Source organism: Chrysemys picta, chromosome 1 (genome assembly GCF_011386835.1).
Source record: "Chrysemys picta bellii isolate R12L10 chromosome 1, ASM1138683v2, whole genome shotgun sequence".
Taxonomy (NCBI): Eukaryota; Metazoa; Chordata; order Testudines; family Emydidae; genus Chrysemys; species Chrysemys picta.
The window spans coordinates 149,165,969-149,178,169 of record NC_088791.1 but is presented as its reverse complement, the minus strand read 5'-3'; the positions used below and the strand labels follow the sequence as shown (position 1 = coordinate 149,178,169).

The window sequence follows — 12,201 nt, the reverse complement described above, 5'->3', positions numbered from 1 at the left end:
GTGATGTCTTCTTACTTTTAATAACATTATTTCTAGGCAGTAGTACTGGTATTTACAATACTCTCAGGTTTGTAAAGTGCTGCACAGAAAATACAGGCCAGGTCCCTGCCCCAAAGAGCTCACTATCTGTGCTGCCATAACATATATAGACAGTTTCATTAGTCACAGTAGGTTTTATTTTTTAGACATAAGCTATTAAGAGTTGCAGTAAGTGTCCTAAATGTCACTGTGTTAGTGCTGCCTGCCTGTTTTGTCCAATTGTCCAAAATTTACTTATAAAGTGAAACTTTACTATCATTTCCTGCGGGAGAGTCTCCTAAACTCCCTTCCAACAAACATTGCTTTCTAGAAGGGAGGATGATGACTTTGAGTTCACCTGGGGACTAGTCTTATGTCCTTGTAATAGTGGCAGGTGTTGGATGTCAGGAATTTGCTTCCAAAATGCAGGATTTCAAGGTAGCCAGAGTTCCAGGATTTTACCCCCAGCTCTGCCACTGATTCACTGTTTGGTCTTGGACAAGTCACTTCACCACTCAGTGCCTCAGTTTCCCCATTATTATAGAGAGATAGAGCTATTGAGCTACACTGGGTGAGAATAAGCAAAGTGCTCCGAAGATGCAGAGTGATACATAAATGCTAGGTATTGTTAATAACATGCTCTATGTGCAGAACCAGTGCAGAGCCCCTGTACCCCAATGAGCTTGCTCTGGGGAGCACTGCAGAGTGCTGCTCTGTCTTCCTTCTATCTTTTGAAGTTTGTTTTTTCCTCTTGTCCACAAGTGATAGCCGAGGGGGAACTGTTATTATCAGGCTCCTCTAGAAAACCCTTTTCAGCAGAAACACAATAATCCCCGCCTCACTGCACAGGATTGCCCGGTAGGGCTGGATAGTGCAATGCTGGAATGGATATGGGCTTGTTAGCACCCGCCAGAACACACCGGGAAAGGGTCAGGAGCTCTGGATCCAGCTAGGCCATGCAAAGTGTAACAGGGACCATAGAGAAGCGATTCATTCTCCACCAAGAGGCGTATAATGGAGAATACAGAGAAGGGAGAACTGTCTGTCCATATCCTTAGTCACCAGCTAAATCATAAATAAAATCAATAAATCACAAACATAAATGTTTAAATAATTAAAACAGAATCAATCACTGTACAGGCACCAGTGAATCACTCCTCCCAACACTTCACCCCCAAGAAGGTCAGAATTATGCCCATTTTACACAATTAAAAGCTTGAGGCACTGCAAGTTGAAGTGACTTATCCAGCATCAGGGATGACACACAGTCCTGGGTTTAGACCCCCACCTATGCTCCTAGCTGCAGGAATGGGCACTGAACCCAGGACTTTCCCGCTCCTAAGACACAAGTCCTGTCTACTTGAGCTACACAGGAACATTCCTTTGCTACTACTAGTAGTATGGTTTTTTTTAATCTTCCAGGGGTCTACAACCACTCAGGGAAGTAAGAGACACAAAAGTCACTGCAAGAGACTGTGGTAAAAACACCTTTCATTTAAACAATGTTTTGAACAAGCTAAGAGAAACAGAAACCAAGGAAAGTACAAATCAACCAAAGGTAAAGTACAAATCAGATTAACTGGACAAAATAAATGAATGATGCACCCTCTTAATGGGAGTCCTCTTCCCAACTTGTTCCCAACCCCACAGACAGCCCAATATCTGAATCATGCCAAATGGTAGCAGCACGTAAGGGACGGCATGGAGCACAAGTTCCCACACTGTAGTCTGTGAACCACTGGTGGCTGCAGAACACTTGCTGGTGGACCACAGACTGCTGGCTCTTCTCTTTTCCAGTCGCTAAATAGCCATGAAATAGTTTCTTAATGTTACTTTTCAATGTGAGCAAATGCTGTAGTTGTAACAGGGATGTGAAGTGACAACCTCTCTATTAAAATGTTCTTCACACTGTGAAAGAGTTATAGAACCCTGGCATGAAAATAAGGGATTACCAGGGGTTACTCGGTAGATATTCAAGTAACCGAGAAACCAGAAATCACAATCTCTCTCTCTCACACACACACACACACGCACGCAATACAGTGAATACAAGGGACTGTGATCTCAGCAAAAGGAACAATTAACACAGAGATCACCTGTTCACTAGTTGGGAGCAGGCACTTACCCTGCCTTTTGAGTTCCATGTGACAGTGGTCACATTCTTTGCTGCTGGCTCAGAGTACAGCAAGGAGACATATCCTTCCTAGGAGGACAGTCTTAGATTGCAAGCTCTTTGGAGCAGGGACTATTTCTGTCTATGTGTTTGTACAGTGCCCAGCACACACACCCCATAATAATAAAAGGCTTTATATCGCTTCCTTTTCACTTGCAGCCAGCCTTGTCCATTGCACAGGATGGCATCCTAGACACCAACCCCGCCCACATGACAGGGCTATTGACCTTTTGTAACCCTGACCTTGGTCAGGTGACCGGGGCCCGGAAGTACAGTTCAGTCTCCAAGCAAGTCACACACTTGCTACACTGCGGTGGGGGTGGAATGCATGCAGCTGCTGCCGCCCCACTCTAGCTCCCCCTCCTGTGTGGAGCCACCAGCAAAGGGATGGAGAGCTGGGAGGGGAAGCAGGGCAGTAGCAGCCTCTCCTGGTCAGAGCTCAGAACTACGGCTACTTTTTCCAGGCCCAGCTGCTTAAGGCTCGGGGCTGTTTGCTCTATGCCAATAACGTTCCCTGTCTTGCCTGGTGTAAAATACCCACAAGACGCTCACAGACCTGCCAGTGCCTCAGAGGTGCCCCAACTGTACAGCACTAAGCAACTCCCTGGCAATTTGCCCCGAGTTCTGTGGGCACCCCCATATTTGCCTATCCATGAGCATCCCCTGAGATCTGCTGAGCCTTGTAGCAGCATCCGCCTCAACTGAGGAACCGCCATGGTATGTTTGAGTCCTTCAGATGTGTGCACTGCCTGCACTTGCAGGGAACGCTCAGCCAGAGGCCACTGCTTAGGTCTCTGCAGGCTGCACTTGTCCCTTAGGGGATCCCAGCTTTACAAGAGACAGAGCTGGAGTGACTTCCAGCTGGGCGAGCTGAGCTCCAAGCAGCCTGTCACAAAAATAATGGCTATAAATAAAACATAAGCAAAATTCTATTCTATGCACCAGGCTCCAGCATCTTCCCCTCAGTCCAAGAGATATGGTTCACCATGCAGAGCTCAGCTGGGGCTTGTCCACAGATTTGAATTACCTCTGCACCACACCCCTGTGGAAGCACTGCCAGGCCCTATGCATTAATGCCTGCTGGAGCTCCCAAGCAAATGGGGAGAGTGCATATTGCTATATCTTTTTCTCCTGTGTCCCCCAACCTCCTTAGGGTGCCTCCTATGCCAGGGGAGCTGGTGGCCAGCCCCAGTGCTGGGGTGCACTGAGAGAAGTCTTTTGTTCCTTCCCCACCTTGTGCACCTGTATAGATGGCCCATGCTGTGTGATTACTTTGTGTCAGTAGGTTCCACCTATTCAATGCATTTAATCAGCAACAGAACTGCCACACTGGGCAGCCCCAAACACTTGCTTAGACAGCTATGGAAACAGCAGCTCGGGAATGAATACAGCTAGAGGAAACTGGTTTTCTTTAACTGTTAGAGGTGACAAGTGAAGGAAAACAAAATTGGGATGGTGTTCTTGTTTGTGTCTTTATTATGGACAAAGCAGGGCTGAAAGGTGGGATTTTTTTTCCAGAAGATACATTTTTTATTGTTTTTACCTTAGAAATCCAGGCCTTGTCAAGCCTGGAAGATTCTATGTGGCCTAGAGCAGTGGTTCTCAGCCAGGGTCTGGAGCCCTCTGGGGGGGGCTCCAAGCAGGTTTCAGGTGGGCTGCCAAGCAGGGCTAGCATTAGACTGGGGCCCAGGGTAGAAAGACATTGGACTGGAGCCAGCTGGGGCCTAGGGTAGAAAGCTGAAGCCCAACCACGTAGGGCTGAAGCCCAGGGCCCTGAGCCCCGTCACCTAGGGCTGAAGCCGAAGCCTGAGTAATGTAGCTTCATGGGGGGCCCTGTAGCATGGGGCCCCAGGCAGTTGACCTGGTTGCTACCCCCTAATGCCGGCCCTGGTTTTTATATGCAGAAAACCAGTTATTGTGGCATACGTGGGCCGTGGAGTTTTTATAGTATCCTGGGGCGGCCTCATAAAGAAAAAGGTTGAGAACCCCAAGGCTAGAGCACTAGTAGAATTCTGACATTGCCAGAGAGTAATTGAAAGGGGATTTTACTTACATTGTTTTAAACTGTTTCATTTTTGTTAATGCTTGTCTAACATAGAGTTACCATACGTCCGGATTTTCCCGGACATGTCCGGCTTTTGGGGGCTCAAATCCCCGTCTGGGGGGAAATCCCCAAAAGCCGGGCATGTCCGGGAAAATCGGGAGGGCTCGGTGGTGCTCGGCCGGGGCCGGCGGTGCGGGGCCGGGGGCATGGTGCCGGGCCGGGAACCAGGGGCGCAGTGCCGGGCCAGGGTCACAGTGCCGGGCCGGGCGCGGGGCCGGACGGGGAGCCGGGGGCAAGGTGCCGGGCCGGGAGCCGGGCCCGCGGGGCCGGGGAGCTGGTCAGCCGGGCTGGCGGGGAGCCAGGCCGGCGGGGAGCCGGGTCAGCCGGGCCGGCGGGGAGCCGGGCCGGCGGGGAGCCGGGTCAGCCGGGCCGGCGGGGAGCCGGGCCGGCGGGGAGCCGGGTCAGCCGGGCCCGCGGGGAGCCGGGCCGGCGGGGAGCCGGGTCAGCCGGGCCCGCGGGGAGCCGGGTCAGCCGGGCCGGCGGGGAGCCGGGCCGGCGGGGAGCCGGGTCAGCCGGGCCCGCGGGGAGCCGGGCCGGCGGGGAGCCGGGTCAGCCGGGCCCGCGGGGAGCCGGGCCCGCGGGGCCGGGGGGTGCGCCGGGCCGCCGGGGGCCGGCAGTGCTGGGCGGGCCGGGGGTGGTCGGCGGGGGCCGGCACCCCAGGGCCCGAGCCGACCCAGGCTGGAAACGCCGGGGGGCCAGCCTGGGCCGCGCCTCCTCCCCCCCCCCACACCTCCCTTACCTGCTTCAGGCTTCGCGGGAAGCAGGGGAGGGGGCGGAGACTTTGGGGAGGGGGCGGGGCTGGGGGCGGGGCCGGGGGCCGTGGAGTGTCCTCCATTTGGAGGCACAAAATATGGTAACCCTAGTCTAACACAGACCTCCATTCAACCAAAATTTCAGCACCCCTCTCCTCCTATGTAAAGATGCGGCAGATCGCAATAACTATCTGAGGTTGTCTCCCCCAAGAAGTCTTCCAGCAAAAGCAGGGATACCAGATTTGATATTCCTGATATATCTAAGGTAAACATGAGCAGAAAATACTAAGAAACTCCAAACCTTTCTCACCTATTGTGTCCACCATAAAGAAGCACAAAAGGACACAAACCCAATTTTAAAAAATCGTCTGCAGTGCTGTCAAGCTTTTTCTGCTTTCCCCCTTCAGTTCTGCTCAGTATCTACCTGCTGCTGTATATTTAAACTGAGTGAAATGCAAAGTCAGATCTGGAGAAGTCAGCCTTGGATTTCATTAGCTTGCTCAGAGACAACAAAACAAAAATAGGAAGTCTAGTGTTTTCTGCCACCCCCAGATTCTTGCTGTGTTGAGAGACTAGCTCATTAAGGCTGAATGCCAAGGTGAAAATAATTCCACATTTCTTTTTTACAAATTCGAATTGAATGCAATGTTGGTGAAAGGTTCCACATTGACAGCTCTGGGGGACTGAAGGTCTCTGTTTGGCTGTGTGCTGTACAGAGCAGGAAGAGCATGGGTCAAAGCTATTCAAGTCTTCCCCATACACTGCTCCGCAGCTGTGCAAATCACCTCCGACCCAGAAGGAGCCCTCTAGGATGGGAGGGTAGTACAGTCAGCCTGGTCAATTCAATCCTTGACCTCCCTGCTCAGAGTGCTGACAAGAAGGCCAATTAGTGTGATGAGTTTGTATGTGATGTGGGCAGCTGTCCATAGCAACTAGACTAAAACCGCCAACTCATTTCAATAATACCACTAACCAGCTATCAGATGGTTGTGATTGTCAGTCACTCCTGACCTAGACTGGATCTGAATTAGCATCCTAGACAGGTAAAGGCTTTGGCCCAGATTCACAAAGGTACTTGGGCACCTAACTCCCATTAATTTCACTGGGAACTAGGCACTTAAGCAGCTTTGTGAATCTGGGCCTTTATATCCCATTCCCAGTTCTCTGAGCAACCCACTTCCCTCAGATGGTGCGTTCCTTCCATGCTGTTTAAAATACAACTTGTCTGGGGGGATGCCTCTGGAATAGGATGTCTTCATTTACATTTACACCAACGTGGGTTTCAGATCATCTTTGAAGTTCACGATGGGCTGAGGCCTGCCATAAAGCTTTGCCCAGTGGGCTAGGAACCCGCCAGGCTCTGGGTCTGTGTCAGTGGTGCAGCTGTCACTGGAGTCCCCAGGGCTGTGGAAGCAGATTTCACAGTGAGGCCTGTGGCAGCAGCTGAACGTCTCCTCTGAGCTGCTACTGGAGTCAGAGTCTGGATAAAGGCACAGGGAGGGCACAAGGGGTTGTTCCAGGTCCCTCCCAGCATCCCCCTGCTGCTGCTGGAGGCTGCGGGGACTGGAGGGATACAGCAGAGCATTGTAGTTCTTCACTTGGGCAGAGCCTTGGTGTTTGTTTGAAACTTGGCCGTTCCCTTCCTGGCTTTGTTCGTCAGGCCAGTTCTTCCTATGGTTCAGCTGGAAGCTGCACATTTTGTCGATGACTGATGAGGAGGGTGATGGCTGATAGAGGAACCTTCCATCACTGGTGTCACCTGCTTTATCCAGAGATGTTTGTGTTAATCCATGACGGCTCCAAGTGCTCTGTCCGCTCTGTGTCCTGCTGACTGCCTTGTTTGTGAGACTCCACGCTTGTGGGGTCGTGGACGCAGGAAAGCATGTGGAAGGTGGATGGACTGGGATTCTTCTTCTTTGCCGTCTTGTCCTGTAAGGACTAAGGTAAGTGCAGATGCCTGTGTAACTCTCCCAGGATCTCCAGGCTGCACTCTTTTCATGTTCTGCATTGTGGCTGGGTTGCCTAGGCCCCCTGGGTGATGCCTGGGCACTAACTATGCCGCCAATGCTCAGCTCTTGCAAGATTTCCTGCAACTTTTCACTGACCTTTGAGGGCTGCTCTTTGGTTGCTGCTGAGCTCTCTGGTTGCTCTGCTCTCCCATCAACTGCTGAGAGATTCTGGCTCAATGGTATTGGTGGATTGTCGATACATTTCTTGTTGTTTGGAGGCCTCCATTGCTCTTGGACATCCTTAGAGCTGTATTTGGAGATGTCCATAGGGTTACAAAACAGTGCCTCATAGCAACTAAGATCTTCTGGTGAAGTGTTTTGGTGCTTTATATGTTTATGGTTCTGGGTGATACCAACACAAACTTGTTTGCCAACAGACACTGGACTGCACTGTGTATCTGGGAGACTGGGACAGTGCCAAGGGTTCTGCTCTTGACCAGGAGGAAAATTGTCTCCATGCAGCCCTTCAGCTTCTATGGCACAGCCACTGGACTCAGCATGGCTACCTGTGTTCTGAGGCAAGATGGAGAAGGATGTGGAAGGAACAGCGAGGCCCATCAAATCATAGCTGCACTCTGCAGACATCAGCCTCATCAGCTTCTCCTTAGCATTGTTCACTTGCTCCTGGAGGCTTTCGATCACAGCATTTTTCTGTAACAAATAAAAAAATTAATAAATACATCAAATTTGGTGCAGAAAACAATGCTAATACTGCATTAAGGTTGAGGATTTAAAGGCAAACAGGTCAGGAAGTCAGTCTGTTTTTCAGAGGAAATGCTAGAGTGGCAGTCTTTGGGCTTGTCTACTCTTGAAACGCTACAGCAGCACAATTGCAGTGCAGACACTTACTACAGTGACGGGAGAGGTTCTCCCATTGGCCTAGGTAATCCACCTCCTTGAGAGGCAATAGCTAGGTCAACAGACGAATTCTTCCATTGACCTACTGCAGGTGCGGGAACTAGAGGTGCTGGGGGTGCTGCTGCACCCCCTGACTTGAAGTGGTTTCCATCATATCCAGCGTTTACAGTTTGGTTCAATGGCTCTCAGCTCCCCTACTATAAAAACTGTTCCAGCTCCCCTGCCTAGTGCTGACTACACCGGGGGTTAGGTTGACTTAACTACGACGCTCAGGGTGTGGATTTTTCACACCCCTGAGCGATGTAGCTGGAGCAACTTAATTTGTGAGTCTAGACCTGGTCTTTGAGCTGTCTATATAGAATAGATGAATGTCTTAGAGACAAAAAAGTGGGACATTAAGAAAATGTAGCAGGAAAAAAATTGCTCCACTGGGGCCTACTTACTGGAAAGCAAACCATTACACTGCAGTACAGAAATGGCACTTTTTTGTACAGATCGGAGAATCCAGATACAATCATTCAAAGTTCCATATAGAACTGAGACAACTCAGTGGTTTGAGCATTGGCCTGCTAAACCCAGGGTTGTGAGTTCAATCCTTGAGGGGGCCATTTAGGGAATTGGGGTAAAAAAAAAAAGTTTGGGGATTTGTCCTGCTTTGAGCAGGGGGTTAGATTAGATGATCTCCTGAGGTCCTTTCCAACCCTGATATTCTAGCTTCTAAAATTCCAGTCCTGCACAGTTCTACCCTATTAGCTTATACATTTTAAATAATTATAGTTTGAAATAGCAGAATCACATATCTTTAAAATGAAACGTGAAGCATGTGCAACCTGTTCCTTTCCTAGCTGCACCTCAACATGTCCTTGAACATTTGCAAGATGTGGGTATTTGAGAGATTGCATATAGAAACATTTGCACCAATTACATTGGAACATAATGTTGTTCTAACAGCCAAAGCACTTCTGGTGGTATAATTTGGAGAAAGCTGAAAGGGAGTGGGAGCTGGAGACCTTTTGGGATAGGACGCATCCCCTCTAAATTAGATCTTTGTGTGAGCTCCAAAAAATCAGGCCAGTTTTCTGCCAGTTGCCCTAATTTATGCATCAGGTTTGATAAATCTGGGAAAAAGATGTAAAATCATTTAAAAAAATTCCTTTCCATGTATTATTTCTTGAGGGAAGCTGATGCAACGGGAAATCTCCATTTTGATCGATTTGTGACAGAGGGTATTCTAACCTACAAATCCTTCAGCAGACAAAGCAGGAGGCGGGGAGAGAGTACAGCAGAGGGAGGACAACAGCTGCTGGCCACTGAGCCAGAGGGAGATCAATGGCTGGGACTGCTCTTTCCACTAGCACGAGCTGCCTGTGAGTGCAGATTACCTCAGTAAGCAGCCGTTGCATGGAGTTCTTCTCCCCTATCAGCTGGCAGATCTGCTCTTCACTGTACATGGAGTGGAAGCTCTTGCTGGGGCTGGAAAAATATTTTGCCATGTGGCTAATGGTTTGGTTCTGTTCTTCCTCAAAGGCTTTCCACTGCCTGAGCTGTTGAGTGCAAACATCCATTATATACACATGAAATATATATACACGTAGAGAGACAGACAGATAGATGCAGACAGAGACACACACACACACACAAAGAGCAGGGAGAGACAAAGAGAGGGCGTGACACAGACATGCACAGAGACAGAGACAAAGGGGTAAATTCACACACGCGCGCCTTGATCCTCCCCTCACCCCCCACCCCCATCCCTGTGTAGCCTTTGGTTTTGGCTGCTTGTGTAGACTTTTAGATCCTGCCTATGCTACAGTCTTTAACTGTGTTGTAAACCAGGGCCCCCTGAGTCAGAAATAGACAAAGATAATGTCTCACACACACTTTCTTAATCTTGAATCATGAATGATATGTTGAAAACCAATACCACTCAATATCAGCTTTTTTTTCACTGGTATCAGAATGAAAACCTAGTGCATTCAGGCTCCAGCTGTTCATCTATTTCAGATGAATGATGGAAGAGCAAAACTATTAGGAAAATCAAGCCGACAAAACAAAAGGTGAATTACAAAGCTTGAGCTAGATAAAAAGCTCAAGCTCTCAGATCAGCAACAGAACAACTGTGCATTCAGGAACTCTATGATAAATTGCATGGTGCAGCTCAATAGCTGGAAATCAGCTTCTCCTTCACTACTTGAAAAGATATTATTATTTGAATAGCACCAACAGAATGCCAGGCACTTTACCGAGAGGATCTGCTCCCTGTTTCAAAGAGCTTACAGTCTAGCTAATCAGGACAATTCCACTGCAGCAACTGATTCCTGACACAGCTGATCTATCACAGAGCAACTTCCAGCCCTCCCTAGACAAAGTTATTGAGGACATGAGGTCCTGAAGAAGAAACAGGCACCTGACCTGACCTCACAATATCAGGAAGAAATAAAGGTGGGCATTATTCACAAATAGTTGGGTATAAAATGTAATTACTTGTTATGCTTCAGTTTTCACATGAATTCTGCTACTGAGAGGAACATAAGAATTGCCAGCCCTAGTCCACCCAGTCCACTATCTTGTCTCCAACAATGGCAAGTACCAAGGATTTCACAGAATGGTGCAAGAAACCTTGTAATGGACAATTATGGAATAATTTGCTTATTGCAAACGTTTCTGCCTAACCCTTGTCAGCAGTTGGCTTTTGCCTTGCAGAATGAGGGTTTATACATTTATGTATCACAGATAGCAACTGTGGATGTTTTCATTATCAATTTAAACGCCAATCCTTTTAAAATCCTCCTAAGTTCTTGGCCTCTGTGATAACTAGTGGCAGTGAGTTCCATGGGTTAATCATACAATGGGCTTTTTCTTTAAATGGGTTGTATTAATCCTGTATTATGAGAATAAAGAGGAACACCTGATTTACCCTCTCTCTGCACTTCATTATTTGATGTACTTCTGTTATGATATGGAATCTTAAACAGGTATTTTTTAAAAATTGCACTAACTTTAAAAAAAAAATGTTTACATGCATATAGTGCTGGTGAAAGGCACTGGATCAACAGCCCTGGAAAGTGACTGCCTTTAACCAGAGAACATGAACTACCCAGGAAGCAACAGCAGGTCAACTTTCCTCTATTCCACCCATATCCATGTGCCTCAGTCATAAACAAAAGATACCTTCCCTAGGAGTGAAAGGGGAACTCAGTGGTCCATTCAGTGCTTTCCCCTTTGAGACTGCAAGCATCAGTTGTGATGGTATCTTTTGTGATGTGGTCTGTTGTCCACTAATTAATTTTTCATGGGCCATCAGAGATGACCTTTGGCACTACTAACCTAATCCAGATTAAAAGAGACACCCTAAAGTGATAGGCTCTGTAACCCCTTTAGTTAATTTTTCCCTTGTCCCGGGAATCTTGCTCCAATGATCTGGTCCCCACTCCACTGTCTTGATCAATTGCTTTCACAGCAACATATTCTCCTCCTCCTGTTCTTCCTCATAATTTGACCACCAGTGTCCTCATCAGAGCAGGTGGAAGGTAACAATGCAGCATGCACCATACTGAACTGACAGCCCAGGGAGACAGACTACCCAATCTGGGGAAGGAAGAGAGAGGAGCGAAGGCAGGGTTCACTCAGGTGATTTTATAGGGAGAACTGTCATCTAGTGGTAGAAGATGGAAACAGAACATCAAAAGTTCCAGGTTATATTCTGGCTCTGACATGAATTTGCTGTGTGGGCTCAGGCAAACTGCTGCCTCTCACTGTGCTTCCATTTCCCCATCTGTAGAATGGGGCTCACAGACCTCCCCAGGACTGTGAAGTTTAATTCATGTTGATGAAGCTCAGGAGTGAGGGCACTAGAGGAGGGGAAAGCACTATCTGGGTGGATTCTTTAGGGAGTAGCAGATTTTAGTGTTTGAGACAGAAGGGCCTCAAGGTGGGGAACACAAAGTAAGGTAGCCAAAGTGCCTCACCATCTGGCTGAACAGAACAGAAGGGTATTTGTCACCCCTCTCTGTAGCTTCCATATTTCACTGAGGACAGAACTGGGCTTGGGGAGTGATGCAAGTACCAGATGGGAGGAATCATCATGCAGAGCAGGAATGAGCTGTGGGTAGGCAGAAAGAGCAGGAGGTTCTGTAGGTTAGGACTGAGGTGTTTTGGTGCAGCTGTGTGGGTCTCACAGACAGAGTAGCAGGGGGGGCTTTAGGTCAAGATTGAGGGGTGCTGGCAAATGCACTCGTACAGACCCACTCTTTCCTGGGCCTGGTTTAAGACAGTTCTATCTCTGTT

The 12,201-nt window shown here is 48.6% G+C and overlaps 1 protein-coding gene across 1 annotated transcript in view; it reads right to left on the bottom strand.

Moving 5' to 3' along the window:
* Positions 1–4,222: 4,222 nt before the first annotated feature.
* The window catches only part of GPR156 (G protein-coupled receptor 156), a 48,771-nt gene continuing 40,792 nt past the window's right edge, over positions 4,223–12,201 (bottom strand). The window contains exons 11-13 of the mRNA XM_065586959.1: positions 9,297–9,458; positions 5,154–7,707; positions 4,223–4,275 (exon numbers count right to left, since the gene is read on the bottom strand). Of these exons, the coding sequence (XP_065443031.1) occupies positions 6,313–7,707; positions 9,297–9,458 (1,557 nt within the window). The 3' untranslated portion in view covers positions 4,223–4,275; positions 5,154–6,312. The remainder of the gene's footprint in view (positions 4,276–5,153; positions 7,708–9,296; positions 9,459–12,201) is intronic.